Source organism: Brachyistius frenatus, unplaced genomic scaffold (genome assembly GCF_029030835.1).
Source record: "Brachyistius frenatus isolate BFR_SWC_R1_liver_20210118 unplaced genomic scaffold, ASM2903083v1 Contig_18, whole genome shotgun sequence".
Lineage (NCBI taxonomy): Eukaryota > Metazoa > Chordata > Actinopteri > Embiotocidae > Brachyistius > Brachyistius frenatus.
The window spans coordinates 2475816-2495870 of record NW_027210617.1 but is presented as its reverse complement, the minus strand read 5'-3'; the positions used below and the strand labels follow the sequence as shown (position 1 = coordinate 2495870).

Here is a 20055-nt window from a genome sequence, read left to right as displayed (position 1 = left end):
ACACACACACACACACACACACACACACACACACACACACACACACACACACACACACACACACACACACACACACACACACACACACACACACACACACACACACACACACACACACACACACACACAAGCAGTTTCATTATTCCTGCCCTTCGCTCTCTGTTTTACATGCTCACACTCACACATCTGTGTGTGATTAGATTCTGTTTAGGCTACTCATGTTACTCCCAAAGGGTTCGGTATTGGCTGAAATCCAGAATGAATGTGGCACCTTTATTGTCCAAGGTTCCCACCCATTCATGCTCATTTCACACCTTTTTTCTTTCTGCGATGCATATATTATTCCTGTGCAGAGTCTGTTTGATGTATAAACACGATTTATGATCCTCCTTCGTTTTTGCATAAAGCTTGATTGTGAAGGGCTGTCTCCATGTGGTTTAATACATTGGTTTTGAGTTAGGAATTTACGTGTCACTTTGACCATGTTAAAAGCTCGATAAGCTTCAACTATGTGGCCAAAAAGTTTACAAGTTTCAGAAGTTCAACTTAACGCCTCCTCTCTTTTTATTTGTCTTCAGGACCTGTCCTGCATTGATGACCTCTCCACAAACTCTCTGTTCTCCTCTCCGGCTGACTCACTGTCGGAGTATGCTGATGCTCATTCCTTCATCAGCACAGACAACCTGGACACAGTGCCCACAATCTGGGACGTCAACACTAGTACCGCCACCACACCAGCACAGAGCCAGTTAGAGGTCAGTAGAAAAGCACTCACGCACACATGTCTTTACCAGAAAAACGGGTCACCTCATCAACAAATCTTATGTAATACAGACTTGTTTAAATCACCACATGTGTGTCTACACTGAAGGAGGTGGACATTAAAGGGCGGCAAACAAGGGTCACATTGTACCTCTTACCCTGTAAACATTACTACCCTGCCCTGGCTCCCTGCCATGCTTCACTCTCAGATGAGACTTTCATTGTGTAGTGTGCTCAAGTTCATTCTTACAAAAACACACACAATATCACCAGTGCTACAACTCTGTTTTGCCTCGGGCTTCAGTGTAATTTACTCTGAAAACAATTCTTTTCTTATCTTAACATTTGTTTGACTTCTCGAGCATCTACCAATAACCTGCATATGAGGCAATAAGGGAACATTTGTAAATGAATCCATTTATTGATAGCTCTCGTGAGGCGTTTTAGGAACATTGGTAAATCGTAGGAAGTATCGATAGTCTGCATTTGAGGCGTTCAAGAGACATCTGTAAATAGTGGCTTCTATCAACAGTCTGCATGTGAGGTTTTTAGGGAACTTGTGTAAATTGAAGCTAGAGAAAATAACCCGGGTTACACGCTTCCCCTCTAAACTGCATGATGTTTCCAAGTGTTTTACCTCCATCGCCACTCACATTGCTGTTGAGTTTGCTTTGAATTAGATGAGTCCGAGGATATCCTTTTGATACGATCAGACTACATTTATTTCTCTTGCTTTTTGACAGGCTTTTATGTTTTCCTTTTCATTCTGCCCTCATTTCATCCATTATGTTTCCCAGACACACACGGCTTTATCTGCCTTTTGTTGTTGTTGGTGCTGGCTTTTCACCGCCGGCCAACAAATTGCATTTTGTTGAGTGCTGCTCTATAAGACATCACAAAGTGCCCACACACGCTCTCAGGCACATGCATATAGAGACAAACACGTCCAGTGATTACGAAGGTTTTTGTTTTTTTCCTTCATCTTTTCTTGTCATGCCCAGTGTTTGTTTTTGAGTTTGTATTTCTTTATTTTATGTTTTGTTGACAGCAGAATGGCACCAGCAGGTTTCAAGGCTTGGCCAGTTTGGATGATATAACTGCTATTATCAGCACCCCACCTTTAGGAGGATTCCAGGTAGCCACACCCAACCTCTCCAATCTGATGTTAGAATGAAACAAAGCTATCTAACTTTATGAGCCTGCTACCTGCAGCAGTAATGCACAGATATGCACGTTATGTCCCAGCTCTAATTTGCACCTGTTATTTCCTTGCGCTTTGCAATGCAGGATCATGCTCAGATTGTTTCACACAGAAACATAACATGCTACTAATCCTGGGATCACATTTTGACAGAGCAGTGCATGACGTTAGCAACACTTGATCAGTGAAATTGGCAAATCTTACCAATCTGTATTACCGCAGATGATGAAAGTATTGCTGCATATTTCATACATTTGACAGTCTGCAAATGTACGTTGCATAGAGAATAAGTAATTCCATGTACTGTCTTTTTAAATTACTTTTGTGACATTAATAGAGGCAGTTTAATATTTACCTGTCTGTCAAAAAGGGATCCTCTGCATTTCCACTTTCTCAGATAACATTTAACTGTGAATATGTAAAGCCCTCTTTTGTCGTCAGTTCCTCACTCTCATGTTTCATAGCTTTCATTCATTCATTCTGCTTGAACTTTTTTATGTTTGCTCCATTTTCACTTGTTATTTTACTCTGATATTGGTTAATGTTCCTAATTAACACAGCTCAATATGTGCTGTTAACTTCCTATTAACTGGTCACCTACTGTCTCTTTCCTATCTTGTCTGCACCCAAGCTGAAACGAGAAGTGTGTTACTGCTATTAGTGATGTGAATTACATTACTGACGTGTATGTGGTGTTTCCAGCCTCAGAGAACCCAGTCGGTGCCAGAGGAGGAAGAAGATGCTGAGGAAGAGGAGACAGAAGAACTGGGACATGTAGACACATATGCTGAGTACAAACCTTCCAAATGTAGGTCACCAGACTGAACGTCAACATCACTGATTGCCATTAATTCATCTACGTTTCTTTCTTAATATGACACTTGTGCTGTTTACTGTTAACATGTTTTTAAGTCTCTCCCTCATGTTTTGTTTTTTTCCTCACTTCAGCCACTATAGGAATTTCTCATCCTGACATAGTGGTGGAAACCAACACGCTATCCAGTGTCCCTCCTCCTGACATCACATACACTCTGTCTATCCCCGAGTCAACTATTAACAGTGGCCTGCTGTCTGCTCTGCAGCTTGAGGCTATCATCTATGCTTGCCAGGTACACACCCACACATATCACAACACACACACACACACACACACACACACACACACACACACACACACACACACACACACACACACACACACACACACACACACACACACACACACACACACACACACACACACAGAGCACATAATACACAAAGCACTTATTAGTTTTGGAACTATGAATGATTAATGTTGTGATTACGTAGGCATTTTTTGTTCATGCGTTTGCTCTTTGTGCGCCCTTAGCAACATGAGGTGATCCTCCAGAACAACCAGAGGGCAGGCTTCCTGATCGGGGATGGGGCAGGAGTCGGAAAGGGACGCACTGTGGCAGGAATCATCCTGGAGAACTACCTGAAGGGAAGAAAGAAATCACTTTGGTAAGAAGGATTTACTGCTCTTTAAGGCACCACAAAACTAGTTATAAAGGTAAATTATGGCTGTAGTTTGTATGATTGAAAATCATTTTATGATTGGATTTTGTATCCAATTGTATGGCAGATTACACTGAGCATGGAAAAACAAGTTTGTACAAAAGCGAGCTGAATTACTGATTTTCCTGTTTCTGCCCTCAGGTTCAGCATATCCAATGACCTGAAATTTGATGCAGAGAGAGATCTCAAAGACATAGATGCAACAAATATTCCTGTGCATGCCTTAAACAAGGTGAGTCCTGGTGGAATTTGTATTGCAAGCTGAGAAAATGAGTTTTGCTCTCGGCGATCGTTAAGATGTACATGCCTCAGAGCAGAACACGAAGCAGAACGAACCATATTCTTAACTTCGAGTTGTTTGATTTATTACGGCAGATAAAGTATGGAGACACAGCTACCTCAGAAGGAGTCCTGTTTGCAACTTACTCTGCGCTGATTGGAGAGAGCCAGGCAGGAGGGCAGCACCGGACGAGAATTAAGCAGATCCTGGACTGGTGCAAGCCAGACTTTGATGGAGTTGTATCCTTGTTTTTTTAATGTCACATCCTGCACAAAACTGGTATTTGAAATGTTGCCCTGTTTCTATTGAGCATCTTCACAACCAACAGTGTTTTTATATATAGCAGTGCTGCATATCTGTGTTGTTTTGCCCTTGACCTTTCACCATTATAGATTATTTTTGATGAATGCCACAAAGCCAAGAATGCCACATCTACAAAGATGGGCAAGGCAGTGCTTGACCTGCAAAACAAGCTGCCACGGGCCAGAGTGGTGTATGCCAGTGCCACAGGTACGCTGACGGACAAATGAACACACACACACACACACACACACACACACACACACACACACACACACACACACACACACACACACACACACACACACACACACACACACACACACACACACACACACACACACACACACACACACACAGCCATGCACATTATGCGATACAACAGAAGATTTTTTTTTTAAATACATATATTCTTGTCGTCTCTCTTCCAGGTGCCTCTGAGCCAAAGAACATGATCTATATGAGCCGCTTGGGGATCTGGGGTGAGGGCACGCCCTTCAGAGCCTTTGATGACTTTCTGCACGCCATCGAGAAAAGGTTTGTATGGTGAAATTTACTCTGAAGCATTTATGTTTTCCCAGATCCTTCCAATCATGTGGATACATATCTTCAAATAGCTGTGCTTACTGGAATAATTCCTTACCATCAGCCTGTGGTTATGGCTGGGTGACCCATGATTAAATTATGTTGAATAATTTATATGCCGTTTGTCTACAGAGGTGTCGGAGCCATGGAGATTGTTGCCATGGACATGAAAGTGAGCGGGATGTACATTGCCAGACAGCTGAGCTTCTCAGGGGTGTCTTTCCGCATTGAAGAGATTGGACTGGACAGTGACTTCAAAGTGGTCTACAACAAAGCTGCCAAACTGGTGAGTGTCATGCCCCTCCCAAAGAGGAATAGATGGCTGTGTCTGTAATATTTATGTATTTTCCACTTATTTTGTTAAAAAAAAACAACTCCAAACTGACATTTGGCATCTGGAATCTGTGTCCAGTGGGCAGAGGCGCTGCAAGTGTTCATGCGTGCAGCTGATGAACTCGGCTTGGTCAGCAGGAAGTCTCTGTGGGGGCAGTTCTGGTCGTCTCATCAGCGCTTCTTCAAATATCTCTGTATCGCTGCCAAGGTCCGCTGCCTGGTGGAGCTGGCCCAAAAAGAGCTGGGGGCTGGAAAGGTCAGTATAACACACTCCTTAGCACTGAGCCATGCAGTGCATATAATCTAGAAATGATCAAAGTATGTATAGTAATAGTAAATATAGTAAATATATATATATATATATATATATATACATATTGAAATGTAATATTGACTGTGCTTTACTTTGTGTGCACAAGAACAGCAGAGTTATGGATGGTATTTTTTTTATGTATTCTTTTTACATTTCCCTTTGAACAAGTTGGTTTGAGTTTACAAGAACAGCAGAGTTATGGATGGTATTTTTTTGTATATATATATATTTTTTATATATATATATATATATATATATATTCTTTTTACATTTCCCTTTGAACAAGTTGGTTTGAGTTTACTTTAGTTTGAAAAAAGTCCACAAGGAATTTATATTTGCCTTTATGATGCAAGACATGAGTCCTCGTTGAAGTTTACTTCAGGTAACAGTGGGCGTGCTGTGTGGTTGATGTTGATTTGTTTTGTTTTTTTCCACCACAGTGCATCGTTATTGGGCTGCAGTCTACTGGAGAATCACGCACCAGAGAAGTCTTGGATGAGAATGACGGGCATCTCGACAGATTTGTTTCCGCTGCAGAGTGAGTGAAAAGGAATATTTTGTCTGTTGGTTTGTTTGGCTTAAATTGACTAAACACCCTGAATGGGCTGCAGCCTTGGCTGAACACCTAAATGCCACAGCAGTTTTGCAGTGAAACAGGAAAGTTTAGAATTTTCCCTCCTGGTACCTTATACCCTGTTTGGAAGAGTGATTGTCTGTTTGTTGGAGAACATCGTCTGTGGGTTTCTTCTTTCATTTCATTTCGACGCATCGGCAAACTGTCAAATAATGTGTCCCTTACCACATATGTTCTATACTTAGATTAGTATTTAGGCTGCGCAGCTTCAGTTCTTTCCATCTAGCCTCAATCAAACCAGGAATCTGTTTAGTTATTAGCAGTTATTTATTTGATCAGTGAGTCATCCATGAAAGAGAAGAAAAGGAAGTGCTGAGCACATCTGAACGTGGTTGACCTTAACCGTCTCACAGCAGACATACCTGAAAGTCTGTGTATGTTAGATCGCACACAACATGTTCATCTGCTTGTCAACACCTGACAGCTATAATGAAGCCAAATCAAGAATGTACAGCGTGCCTCAACTGCCACAACTGGCCTGGTGTTGTTGTCGTCTCGATTTCTTTGTGTCAGACTCAAGGTTTCTTTTTTTCTTTTTTCTCTTTTTTTCTTCCCTCCAGGGGAGTATTCCAGTCTCTTGTAACCAAACATTTCCCATCAGAGAAACAGAGGAGAGAAAAGGCACCGGGAAATAAGAGAAAACGTGAGTGAATAGGAACCCATACCAGCATGTGTACCCCTTAATAGAGTCTAGAGTAGTTTCCATATTGTGTTTTCACAGTTATTGTATGTAGCTAGTGTTCAACATTTTTCTAACAGTTTCATTTAGCAGCTTAAGTTTTGCTTGTATTTGTTTATAGACTGTATATTTTGTGTGTCTGTTTGTTTGCGCATCATTTGGCACCATTAATTCAGAATAAAACGCCCCTATTCTTGGAGTCTACATCTATTTTTGGCCTCTAATCTTCTCTGTGAATGATGACGCGATCAGGGAAGCCCCGAGGTCGCCAGACGAAGGTACCCAAGCACACAGTGGACAGCGGCGGTGTGATCAACATCACTGATGACAGTAGTAGTGACTCCGATGGCATGGACACAGACTCCAACTCCTCACCAGACTCCCTGCTAGACAATGACGATGTCATCTTTGTGAACCACACAAGCTGCCAGACGGGTACGGAGGCGTTTTTTTTTTTTTTTTTTTTTTTTTTTAATCCTTCAGTTTATTTTGTCAGTAGAAGTGACGTCTGAGAAGATCAACTAAAGGCAGATATTTCGCCTTTATAGGCTCATACCATTCAAACGGATGCAAATCTACACGATAGAATTACAACTGTACTTTCCACTCGACTCCGTAACCTTGCATGCCCTGTTATTTTTATAACCCCGACATGCTGGTGTTATTAAATATCGTTAATGTCCTCCTCTTTCTTCTGTGTTCACAGCTAGAATAGAGGAGATGAAGCAGGGACTTCTCAACAAAATATCAGACCTGGGAAAAGAACTACCTCTCAATACATTGGATGAGCTCATCGATAGGTTTGGAGGACCAGATAAAGTCTCTGAGGTACGACACGCAGCTAAATACTGATAGATATTACTGGTGGGTTCACGTGTTCTTCAGTGACCACCACCACCAGATTCTTTTCATCAGAACATGTTTTCTGCGACGGTGCGCTCTTGAATTATTGGTTTTTTGTCGTCCATAGATGACTGGTCGTAAGGGTCGTGTGGTGCGACGTCCTGACGGCAGTGTTCGTTATGAGTCACGGGCTGAGCAGGGTCTTACAATCGACCACATCAACATCAAGGAGAAAGATCGCTTCATGAGTGGAGAGAAGGTCAGATCCCAAAACTAAATAGATATGTATATCTTAACTGCTGTTTTCACGACTTGATTATTTGTTTAAATAAGATCTCCACAAATAATCCAAACCTCTTTCCCTGCAGTTGGTGGCCATCATCTCTGAGGCAGCCAGCTCTGGGATTTCCCTGCAGGCGGACAAGCGAGTGAAAAACCAGAGGCGCCGGGTCCACATGACCCTGGAGCTGCCTTGGAGTGCCGACAGAGCTATTCAGCAGTTTGGTAAGTCAGGAAATGTAATTTTACAATGAGTCTTTCAAAGGCAAAGGGGAGTAACTGCTGGAGATTAAAATGCAAACGACTTCTTTTTGATGAAGTGGGGAACTTTTTGAGTGCAAAATCTTTGGCCTTTTAAGCAATTCAAGGTAGTCGTTGGGTGGGTGTTAGATGTAAGTCGTTTATTATCTCCGTTATTCGTAACTTTGTTACTGTTGGAAAAATGTCAAACAGACGTCACATAGTGTTGTCCAATAAGCGGCTTGAGTGGATTTTTTTTCATCAATGGGCAGTTTTATCAATGATTTTTTTGTTGTTGTTGCTGCAATCGATGCATGATGTAACAGGTGGAAAGACGGATCTGGCCTTGTTCTCCTTGTCCGCGTTACGTCAGCTTTCTATTATTTACTGCCTCCTGCATATGTGCCGAGGACATGCGGCAACGTTGGGGTCAAAGGGTGTTAGGCGCGTTAAAGAATACATTAGTTGCTTCCCCTTCAGGGTCAGGAGAGGGTCACACGAAGTTGGCCCGTCCACTTTTTCTCTCACTCTCATGTTGTGATAGCCAAATTTAAACAAATGTCTCTCTGAAAGACTGAAGACTTCTTTCAGTTTTTCCATGTTATGGTCTGAACTTTAAACATTCTTAAATCTGCTGCAGTTATTTATTGTATTATTTATGATTGTCAGAAATAATTAATATCAGTGTTGCTTTGGTGCAAGGCACAAGGGTGTACTAAAATACATTCAGTCTCTTCCTCCTCTGTCTAAAAGATATCATTTTGTATGTTGAAATACACACACAAACTTGCTTCACTATCCCCGTGGGGACACTGACTGACATAATGCATTATCTAGCCCCTTACCTTAATTTTAACCATCGCGAAGAACCTTAACTTAATTCTAACCCTTTAACCAAGTCTCACAAAGCAGACTCCATTTTTGTCCCCACAGTGACACGAGTCCTCACGGGTTAGGAGGTATTCAAGTTTAAGTCCCCACTGGAATATAAAAATAAGCATTCCATCACAAACTAGTGAATGAATTAAAAGCATTGATTGGCAAACTGTTTAGGTCATTCTTCAGATGAGCTTTGTTTGAAACTTTTGTTTGGTACATGAGTGCTCACGCACACACACACACACACTCACACACACTCTGTACAAATTCACATACTGTAATTATTAGCTCATAAGAGACTTTATAGAAAAACCTTGTGGACAGTTTTTTTTTTTTTTGTCGTTGTTTTGATGGTAAGTAACACCCCATTGAAGCAGGAGGATCTTTTCTCTGATAAGATCAGATTTTACTCTCATTTGATTGCAGATAGTCTTACGTCACCAAAAGTATCCTCTTCTCACTTTTTTTTTTCTAATTATTTATCTGCACTGTCAGTTTATGCAGCTGCTATCAACTGAAAGTAGTCACTCATGACTAAAAAACATCACATTCATATTTTGAAAGTAAAGCAGTACTTGATGCAACGGAAAGTTACATCACGATAAGGCGGCATGAAACAATTTTCATATCATAAGATCTACCCCGTTGCATTCAGCTTACGTGTCATTTCAAACCTCAGAGGATAATTACCTCACTCATCAAAGATGTTTTCATTGACATCATTCATCTGACTAGACTCGCGCATAACACATAACAGTGACAGGACTGCTTCGCAACCTCACTAGAATCACTCTGTATGTCCATCAATATTATAAAAGTGTAAAATTAACAGATTTCATCTTTAAGGAAGTAGAGTACGGTCTGGCTGTAGTCTTCATCTCTCTGAATGTTTTAATGGTACAAACGTTGATATTGACGTGTTTCCCTTGTGTTTCCAGGTCGAACTCATCGGTCCAATCAGGTGACAGCACCAGAGTACATCTTCCTCATCTCAGAGTTGGCTGGGGAGAGACGCTTTGCTTCCATTGTGGCTAAGAGACTAGAGAGCCTGGTAAATATCACAACCTTTACAGATGTGTTTGTGTGGGTGTTGCATTTGCTCTTGTTGTTTTGCACAGTTTTCTGTTCCTCATTTCACTTTAAAAAGAGTGAAATCTGTCTCAGGGGAACATAATTCTTTTCATCTCGTTGTCTTATGGAGTGTGAGAAGAATTGTTCCACTGTAAACAGAGAGGATCTGTGTTTGGGTTTTATTGATTGCTTTGCTCTGGGTTGCCAGTGTTGCTTCACCCTGCTTTCACCCTGTGTCCTTCCTGTTCCCTGGGATATTCCCTGGTCTTGAAGCTCTCCGTACAATCTTTTTTTGAATGTTGGTTCACTTAACGTTACGTCAGCATTTCTCCACAAACCTCAAGAGATTGGGGTCTTTCCCCTCTCCAGCTCAGTAACGGAAAACCGAATAAGCAGGAGAAGCATAAAGCGCTCATCTGCAGTTATTTTCCATAATTATCAATGCATTTCTGCACCAGCAGTCATTTATTTCCTTAGTGACACAGCATGACGCTTCTTTTGGGAAAAGGGCAAGGAGGGTGCGAGGGGACGGCTGTTCCAGGAAGTCGTTCCTGCATTTGCCAGCCGTGTGGTAAATCTGTATCAAGAATAGGTCACATCACGTCCGCCTGCCTGCTTGAACAGGATACAACACAAGCGCACACAAACACATTCGCTCCAACTGAACATCTGAATACCTTTGAATCAGATTGCAGTGAAGTCATATTTGGCTTTGGTTTGGTATCTCTGTGCCTTTTTCTGTGTTGGCAGAACCAGCAGTCGGCGACAAGGCTCAGTCAAAATTTTCTTTGGTTGTGTCTCTAAACTTTTAAACTTTTGCTTTGTAGCTAACTTCAATTCATTGCAAAATGTTGCTTTGTGTCCTACTGAGGCACAAAATCACGTCAAAAGAAAAAGTTTCTTTTTACACCTGAGCCTCGTGGGTTTCCTCTGACACCCTGGGCAGGAAAACGAAATCGCTTTATCGTCACATAGTCACACATCTAGTGTCCTTCAGTGTCTAGTTGATTTTTGTTTTCGACTATATTATAGTTCCACACTCATCACTGTTATATCACAGAATTACATCAGACATAATAATCACGTTTGTTGAAGTGAAAAAATATGTTAAACAAGTGACAATTGACTAAGTTCTCCAAGTTAATTCAACATTATAACACACGCTCTATAATCACTTTATGTATCTTAGATTGAAGAACGGAAATTATGGTTTAGATGGTTTGGGAATCTAGCAAATATCTTCTACTAGGTCTTATAATATTTATATTGTAGTAACTTCATAATAACCCTCTTGTTGTTAGCAATACAAATGTATTCCAAGGCTAAAGAGTCTAGTCAGTGTGGATAATCATTTCAGATCAACGGCGAGCACGTCACTGTGTCAGGCTGTATTAGTTTGAGGATGCTGTGAAGGCTGTAAATCTAATACTTCTCATAGTATTAATAATAATACTCTTCCTAATCCATCCTGTAGGGCGCATTAACTCATGGAGACAGAAGAGCCACTGAATCCAGAGACCTGAGCAAGTACAACTTTGAGAACAAGGTAGGCAAATTCAAGAAGAAAATACATGTAAATATTCTTCTGCTTAATTGCTAAACAAGCCTTCTGAGCGAGTTTTGTCATTACCAAATATTTGTCCCATTTTCTTCCAGTATGGTACCAAGGCTCTCGATAAGATCACCAAAGCAATTCTTGGCCACATAGAAAACAAGGTGCCCCCTCCCAAAGGCTACCCCGCTGGTGAATCCCTCTTCTTCAGAGGTATGTTTGAGCTTTGGTTGACTGTCAGCAACAGAGAACATCTTCACCGGCTTAACATGAACTTTATCAGCTTTATCGGTAAAACAACTCTGTTTTTCTTGATTTCCAGACATGAAAGTTGGAATGATGGATGTGGGCATCTTCTGTAGGGAGTCTCGCTTTGGGATCAATACTGAGAAAGGTAGGGGAAGCCAGTGTGTTTGAAATAAATACACACCTACTTTACTCAGCTGTCTTCAGTGATGATCGCTCAACACAAAATCCGACATATTAACTGTCCTGTGTTTTGTTGTTTTCGTCTCAGACTGCAGCATCACCAAGTTCCTAAATCGCATCCTGGGCCTGGAGGTCCACAAGCAGAACTATCTCTTCCAGTACTTCACTGACAACTTCGACTACCTGATCGAGAAGGACAAGAAGGAGGGCAAATACGACATGGGAATCTTAGGTACTGAGATCCGGTGTGACTCGAACATACAGGGTTGTACTATACAATCTGTTCTTTTGATTTGATACATTAACAGGCCTTTTCATAGACCAGCTGAAACTAGACAACAGCTGAAGGTATTAATCAGTTGCATTTGTAATGTTTGTAAAACACTGACAATAATTACTGTTCCTTTCTTCAATAATGGCTGTCCATACAATGAATCAAGTCTGTGAGGATAGATTTTTTTTTTTCCTTTCTTAAAAAGGTGGTTCCTAATTTTCTGTTTTTGTTGTTGTTGTTGTTGTTTTTCTGCCCCTGCCAGATCTCGCTCCAGGAAACGATGAGATTTATGAAGAGAAGCAAGAAACGTTCTTGACAGCAGGGAATCCTCAGGATGGACAGGTTGTTCTTTATAAGGTAGGCACCACCCAACCTCATCTCAGCCGTATCGGTGGATGATTGTCTTTGACTATCTTTTGCATCGTCACATTTGTTGTCAAACTAGTTTTACTATCGTATAGTTTTACAGTATTGTAATGGCATCATGTCACGAGTTAACCTTTGGTTTAAAGAAGGATCGACTCGGGAGTGAAACGCTGGCCATCAGAAGGGGGAGGAGGGCGATGTTGTTTTCAGACAGAGATCATTTCCTTTCTGGCATAAACCAAAAATCTATCTCCCGCCTCCAACTAGTCCAGAATGCAGCAGCTCGGCTTCTTGCTGGTTTTAACAGACGACATCACATTACTCCAGTTCTGGCCTCTCTCCACTGGCTCCCGGTTGGTTTTAGAATTGATTTTAAGATTTTGTTGATCACTTTTAAGGCCCGCCTGGGTCTGGCCCCGAGCTACATTACTGAAATGTTAGCCCCATATGAGCCAACTCGCAGCCTTACATCCTCCGGTGGGGCCCTTCTGGCCGTTCCAAAGTCGAGGCTTAAATCGAAGGGTGACCGTGCTTTTGCCATTAGGGCCCCTCGACTTTGGAACGACCTACCTGAGGAGATAAGGCTTGCAGAATCATTGACTTCTTTTAAATCACTTCTTAAAACCCATTTTTATAGAATTGCTTTTCAGTGATGTCGTCCTTTTATGTCTTTTTATGCAGTTCTTTTGTTCCCCTGTTTTTTGTTTGTTTATTTTATTCATTTATTTATTTGTTTGTTTTTCTATTCCATTTGCTCGTTTTGGTTATTTGTTTGGTTTTCTTGTATTCATTACCTTTTATGGTATGGTCTTTTTTGCGTCCTGTTTTCTTAAATGTTTACCAATATTGACGTTATGTATGACTATGCTTTGCTTCTTTGTAGAGCACTTTGTAAACTCTGTTTTTAAAGGTGCTATATAAATAAAGTTATTATTATAATAATAATAATTATTATTATTATAATGGCAGCCAGTTTATGCTGATGGCCATGAAATCTTGGCTCATCACACGTCACACTGAGATCTGCCTGTCTCACTTCTAACAGACTGCACACGACTTTGTTGTTCCTGCTGTGAAAGCTTGAGCAACCCAGATGACATTCTGTCAAAGAAAAGATGCCAGTCTTGTACTTTCTCATTTGACTTAAACCCAGGAGGAGTTGTAGTGGCCAAAAGGGCCTCATGTTCAATTACAGCAAAACCATCTTCACAGATTACTTAACAAAGACCAGTGATTGATTACGATTTTCTTGACAAGACTAGCACTGCTACAGTTTTTCCATACAAATAGAGCCGATATGATGATAAAAAAAAATGTGTTCCTCGTAACCTGTGCTCCCACAGGTAACTCAAGTAGCTACCTCAGCTTTTTATGAGCTTTGATTGATGTCACTTAGCCAGCAGTAAGACTGTGATCATGCAGGTTTAGCCCAGGGCTGTGGAGCCAGTGGAGGTACTAGTGGGCGGTGGAAACAGGATAATTACTGGTATCTTCTGCTTTTGGCTGTCGGCTAACCTACACTTGACATTTTCAAAGTTGGCAGCCGAGCAAAATCCTGCACAAGACGACCAGTTTGACAAGTGAACGGCGTGCGTTGGTTCACTTGTCTTGTACATATGTAACAGTACCGTATTTTTCGGACTATAAGGCGCACCGGATTATAAGGCGCACTGTGAATTAACGTGTCTATGTTCACACATAAACCGCACCGGATTATAAGACGCATTAAGCAAAACAACACAGTCCAGTAAATCTTCCTCCACTTCCGTACCATTGATTCATTGATGTTGAATTCTTTCGCGGCTGCTCTATTCCCATGTTCTGCTGCGTAGCTAATTGCTTGGAGTTTGAAACCCGCTTCGTAAGCATGCCTCTTAACAGGTTCCATTTTTGGAGTCCTTTTACGTACACACAAATGTACTGTAATATAATGTTGAAGCACAGTAAGTATTACGTGTAAAAAGTGGAGGGGGTAAGCGTACTAAATACTGTTCTCTGATTGGTTTATTGTAACTAACGCATACTCCGGGCGCGGGCTGCCTTACATGAATGCACTTTTAGTTTAGACATTACATTCCTGTTACGGGGCCGATCAGGTGGTGACACAGCGTACCGTAATGCTCCGAATATCCATTGAGCAGAGCGGCTTCGTTGCTTACCAAAGTCGTACTTACACATTTCGACAGATTTTTGAGCGCATTGTACCACATAAAATCGATCAATAAGCACAACAAGTGACCATACATAAGGCGCGCTGGATTATAAGGCGCACTGTCAATTTTTGAGAACATTTTAAGGATTTTAAGTGCGCCTTATAGTCCGAAAAATACGGTATTTCTAAGAAAATGGTAGCTCATGCTCGAGTTTTCCAGAAAAAAGTCACACAGCTTCATGCCACAGCAGTGTGTGGTTGCTTGGCTGCTCGCTTCAGTCTCTGATCTCTTTGCCCCTACAGATCAGTGTGGACAGAGGAATGCCCTGGGATGAGGCCTACAACAGGTCTCTGAAGCTTAGCGGTCCCAATGAAGGATTCTACCTGTCCCAGAAAGTGAGTCTATGTTATGATAAGCTAACTGTATTATGCATGTATGTATTAATAGATCTGCAATGAAAGGATTTTCATTTTTCTCTGGACCATGCAAAAATAGAAGAAAAAAAAAAAACTCAAAAAAAACATTTCTCTCTGTGTGGCCTCTCCACAGCTGCGAGGTAACCACCCATGTGTGCTGTTAGCTGAGCAAGGAAGAGGCAAGAACTTCATTGTCTTCAAGCCCAACATTGGCAAGCAGACGCACCCGGAGAGCCTGGACAACCTGCAGCAGCGTTACCGCAAGGTAATGGCTGGACTGAGTGTGGATCACCTAACTGGGCTAAAAGTCGTGTCTGTATATCGGCATCAAAAACCGAAAGCAGACACACACAAAAATCCATTATTTCATATTCCTCTTTGTGTTTTCTTAAAAGGTCATATTTTTGCTTGTTTATACTGTCAAAAACAGTCTTTTCAGTTTATTGTTTGTATTTTAAAGCTGATTAAAAGTATTAGAAAAAAAAAATACAGATTTTGGGGAAGGTTTGTCAGAAGACAAAGACATTTGCTGGACTGACATGGTATCTTGTCATTACTGTTTGGAGTATAAAATAAAACTGTATAAGTATGGAGTCGGCTGCCCCCTTGTGGACATTCAACAAGTGTGTTAAACCAGAAAACATGAAGGGCCCTCCGGTGCTGAACGTTGCCATTATAAGATAAAGGTGGATTGCAGTGATTTTGTTTCTATTTATGTTGTTTATTAAAGCTGTACTTGTTTCCCTTCCCAACATGAGCAACATAGTCGTGATTAAATTACCTTTCACCAGAAGCCCACTTTCTGGCACAAGCAATGACTATTTGGTCAATAACTTTGGTTGAAGGTTGAAAACGGCTCTCTCACTCCTGTTTTGGTAAAAGTGTATTTTCTTTTTTTTTTTTAAACAAACTGGATATGATGATTTCTTAGCTGAGGATGGTGCATTTTTTTTTCCTTCTTCCAGGTGACTCCAGAGGATGCCAGGGACAGCTGGGAGAACCAGTTCGTCTTCTCTTTCAAGAAGTGTAGTCACGCCAACTGGTAAGTAGGAGTCCACAATGTCCAGCAGGATTAGTGGCTGAACGCATGCAATCAAGCTGGTACTTACCAGGATTCAGTGAGGGTGGTTTTACGGTCAGGTGCCATTCCCAAGGATTTGTAGATCACCTGAGAACGAGTCATGAAGAAATGACCTCCAAGTCTCACATGTGCCCTGGTCACCAGATGACCAGTGGGCTTGTGTTTAAAATTCAAGGGCCGGGGCTGCCTCTGATGAAGTGTTTAGTGAACGTTTATACCCTCAAGCTGCCTTTAAAGCTTCTCTAAAAGAGGGTTTTGCAAAATACGTCTGTTTTGATGATTTCTCTCCTCTTGCCTTGCCCCAGGAACGGGAAGTGTAAGAAAATTGAGGAGGGCCAGGAGTGTCTCCAGGGCATGCGCCTCCGTCAGTACCACATGCTGTGTGGAGCTCTGCTGCGGGTGTGGAAGCGTGTGTCCGACGTGGTGTCCGACATCACCAGCACCAGCATCCTGCAGATTGTCCGTCTGAAAACTAAGCAGCATAACAAGCAAGTCGGTCAGTACATCCCACCGCCTCCGAAAATATGCAATTTGCTAACATAGTGCACATTTCTAACTGTTTTTTTGTTGTTGTTGGTTTTTTTTAGACTATCTGTCAGACTTTACTCTGGTAATATTAATCTTTGAGCTTCCAGGGCCGAATTTAAAATGGGAATTAGATTTTCCAGACGTCTGTGAGTTGTTTGGATGGTGAAATGTAACGCTGTCAAACTGCTGACACATCTTAAAGATGGATTGAGGAAATGAAATAGTTCCTTGCTTTCCTTATTTGCCTCCGCTGAACTTCCGCGAGCGCAGAAACACAGAACGTGTAGCAACTCGGCTTAATGTCCATTAAAACACAACAGGGTGAAGATCTTTTCTCGCAAAGATGCAAAGGAGAATAGTAGATATGTGCTTGCGTGATCATACATCACAGGAGCATACATCTTTGTATATGCAGTAATAAACCTGCCTGTCTGTTTTCTGTTGCCGTTAATAAATGTGCCGTCATGTGGTTTTTCAATGAAATGGCTCTAATAGAAAGTTGTGGCTTTGGCTAACATGTTGAAACGGTTAACATCGTGCGAACAGGTAGTTTGATGAAAGTTTGCGAATTTAATTGTGACACGAGCATACCTCCTGCATCTCTCTCAGGCATCAAGATCCCGGAGAACTGTGTGGCCCGTGTGCGCGAGGAGCTGCTGGTGATGGACGAGGAGGTGAAGAGGAGGCGAAAGGAGAAGGAGCAGCAGGCGGCGGAGCAGCGCCTGGCTGAGGAGCGCATGCGCAAAATGGAGCAGGAGAACAAGCACCTCCTGGAAAATCTGTTCAGCCAGAAGCCCATGCTGAACCAGTCCCTGGCTCAGACTCTCGCCCAGAGCCAGATTCAGAAACTGAACCAAAACGCTCTCCAAAGGACTCCAACCGGGAGCATGTCTCAGCTACAGAGAATGCAGGCCCAGACCCAGCCCACATTACAGCACCCCTCCCATAACTTAAACCTGTTATCCTTACAGAGAAATCCAGGCCAAACCCAGCAAAGGACCCACAACAGCTGGCCAAACAACTCCACCTCCTCCACCACCACCACCAACAAGGGCCCTCTGACCAACACAGTTAGCCTCAATTTCCCTCCGTTTTTCTCCCACTCGTTCATACCCTCTTTTCCACAACCGAAGAACCCGTCTCTTCCACTCCATCAGACCACACCGTCTCCCAGCTTGTCTTCCAAGAGCACCCTGGATGAGATCTTGGACCTGACCACGAGCTCCCCGTCCCCCTCTCCAGACAGCACAGAGGGCGGACTGAACCTGAACCTGGACAGTCTGGCAGGCAACTCTGCAGCTTTTGCCGATGACTTTAATCTGGAGTCTCTGATCTCTTCGAATGCACCGAACACTCAGCACGCTGCACAAATACAGCAGCCTCTTCTGCTACAGCAGCAGCAGCATCTACACGCCTCGCAGCAGCAGCAGCAGCAGCAGCAGCAGAACCACAGCCTGCTGGCCAATAACCACCACCATGACATATTAGATTTTTTTGATTTGCCCCCGTCTCCCCTCATGCCCACACAGAAAGCCAGCCCGTCATCCTCTACCTCCTCCTGCTCTTCCTCCACGTCCTCCACCTCTTCTGTGTCAAACAACCTGGTGTCTCTCTTCTCCGGCGCGCCCTCTTCCTCCTCCCTGTTTTCCAACTCTTCCTCTCACTTCTCCGGCCCCTATCTCCTCCCGCAGTCAGACTCCGTTTCCTTACCCAACGGCCACTGCAGTTCTGGCGGTCTCGACGTCCGCGAGGCTCTGAACAGCATGCTACAGTCCGGATCGGACCGCAAGTCGGTCATTAAGTACCGGCAGCAAGACTAAGAGCTCAGACAGCAACGGCTCGTCTGGACTTTATCTCTAGATTATTTTTTATTGTTTGTTTCGTCTTTGAAAGCAGATTACGTCTTGTTCAGCTGCTGTCGAGGATCGCACCCTCCGACCTACTCCCTCTCCCCTCAGGGCCTATAGTCAAGTCACTGCCTGTCCTGCGCTGGGCTCACCCTTCTCTCTATCCACCAGTAGCGTTCAACCTGCTTGAGGCTGTTGAGGTGACGGAGGCTCGATCAATATCAGATTTCTGCACCAAAGTGTGTCCTCCACAGTAAAAGGCAGCTGTAAAAAAAACACAAAAAAACCAACAACAACAACATGCGATATTTTATTGAACATAGGAGCTATCGAAAAACAAGCTCACTCATCGAGGTGTGGAAATCTTTAATAAACCTCCCGCTGCTGATTTTCTTACGAGGTATGATTGGTGATGTTGCTGGAAGCTCGAAATGCCTTTCACCAGTTAAAAACCACATCTTTAGACGTTTTGCTTTACCGTCACTTCCCTTCATGGCTGTTTATCTTGACAAAAAGAGAGAGAGAGAAAAAAAAAAGAAAGAAACTGTATGCAAGGCTTGGTTTGAGTGAAACAGAAAATAGTGTTGAACTGGAAGACGAGAGGAGGAGAAAAAAAAAAACCATGTGAAACCTTTTTTAGCTGATTAGCCATGAAATGCCTCAGTTTTCATTTTTCTTCTACGTGCTCCCTCCTGTTTCTCTCCCTGCTTGTACAAACATTAGTGTGAGGGACAAAGGGAGAGGAAGAGCAGTCTGCTGTTGCGAACAGTGCCTTCGGAGAAATCTATAAATGCAGTCTTTAAAATCCATGTAGCCTAATGTATAGATTTGTACTCTGGGTTTTAATTTTAATTTTATATGGTATATTTGTATTTAACTTTTAGCCCCGGTCCGTCAGGTTGTTTGTGTTACACTATGCTGGTGTTGGGTTTGAGGAAGATGCCTCCGTTTAGCCTGTATATGCTTGTATGATTGTCCTTGGAGCTGCTCTAGAAGAAGAGCAGCGACTTGTCCTTTTATCTGTCTTTTCTGTCCCAGGTGAAATGACAGCGTGCTGGAGATCAGAGACGCGGCGAATTATTGAGCATCATGGGAAAAAAAAGTATTGTCCAATCCCCACCTCTCCTTTTCTTTCTCCTTTTTTTTTTTTTTTTTTTTTTTTTTTTTAAAGCTGACATTTTGGTCATGTGACTCCTGCTTTGTTTTGGTGTGGATTCCTCAGGAAAGTCTTGAGTGTTTTGTGTGTGTGTGTGTGTGTGTGTGTGTGTGTGTGTGTGTGTGTGTGTGTGTGTGTGTGTGTGTGTGTGTGTGTGTGTGTGTGTGTGTATGTATGTATGTATGTGTATGTATGTGTGTGTGTGTGTGTGTGTCATTCTGACCAACACAGATATCAAAATTGGTTTTCAGTCTTTAATTGCAACAGATAAAAAGTTTTTGTTGAAAAGAGAGCCCTGTCATTTCTACTAAAACT

At 42.4% G+C, this 20055-nt stretch overlaps 1 protein-coding gene across 4 annotated transcripts in view; it reads left to right on the top strand.

Moving 5' to 3' along the window:
• Positions 1-18870, top strand: part of sbno2b (strawberry notch homolog 2b) — a 59923-nt gene extending 41053 nt beyond the window's left edge. The window contains exons 5-32 of one of the 4 annotated variants that reach the window (XM_069694846.1): positions 579-755; positions 1814-1897; positions 2666-2771; positions 2912-3072; positions 3315-3448; positions 3644-3734; positions 3878-4021; positions 4175-4292; positions 4514-4619; positions 4800-4953; positions 5080-5256; positions 5754-5851; positions 6508-6590; positions 6879-7061; positions 7333-7454; positions 7597-7728; positions 7838-7973; positions 9806-9918; positions 11413-11484; positions 11595-11703; positions 11813-11884; positions 12008-12151; positions 12456-12550; positions 15015-15107; positions 15262-15393; positions 16094-16170; positions 16515-16705; positions 17347-18870. In XM_069694846.1, the coding sequence (XP_069550947.1) occupies positions 579-755; positions 1814-1897; positions 2666-2771; positions 2912-3072; positions 3315-3448; positions 3644-3734; positions 3878-4021; positions 4175-4292; positions 4514-4619; positions 4800-4953; positions 5080-5256; positions 5754-5851; positions 6508-6590; positions 6879-7061; positions 7333-7454; positions 7597-7728; positions 7838-7973; positions 9806-9918; positions 11413-11484; positions 11595-11703; positions 11813-11884; positions 12008-12151; positions 12456-12550; positions 15015-15107; positions 15262-15393; positions 16094-16170; positions 16515-16705; positions 17347-18557 (4515 nt within the window). In that variant the 3' untranslated portion in view covers positions 18558-18870. Of the gene's footprint in view, positions 1-578; positions 756-1810; positions 1898-2665; positions 2772-2911; positions 3073-3314; positions 3449-3643; positions 3735-3877; positions 4022-4174; positions 4293-4513; positions 4620-4799; positions 4954-5079; positions 5257-5753; positions 5852-6507; positions 6591-6878; positions 7062-7332; positions 7455-7596; positions 7729-7837; positions 7974-9805; positions 9919-11412; positions 11485-11594; positions 11704-11812; positions 11885-12007; positions 12152-12455; positions 12551-15014; positions 15108-15261; positions 15394-16093; positions 16171-16514; positions 16706-17346 lie in introns of all 4 variants that reach the window. The other 3 variants (XM_069694845.1, XM_069694847.1, XM_069694848.1) reach the window with 3 other exon arrangements.
• The last annotated feature ends 1185 nt before the right edge of the window (positions 18871-20055 follow it).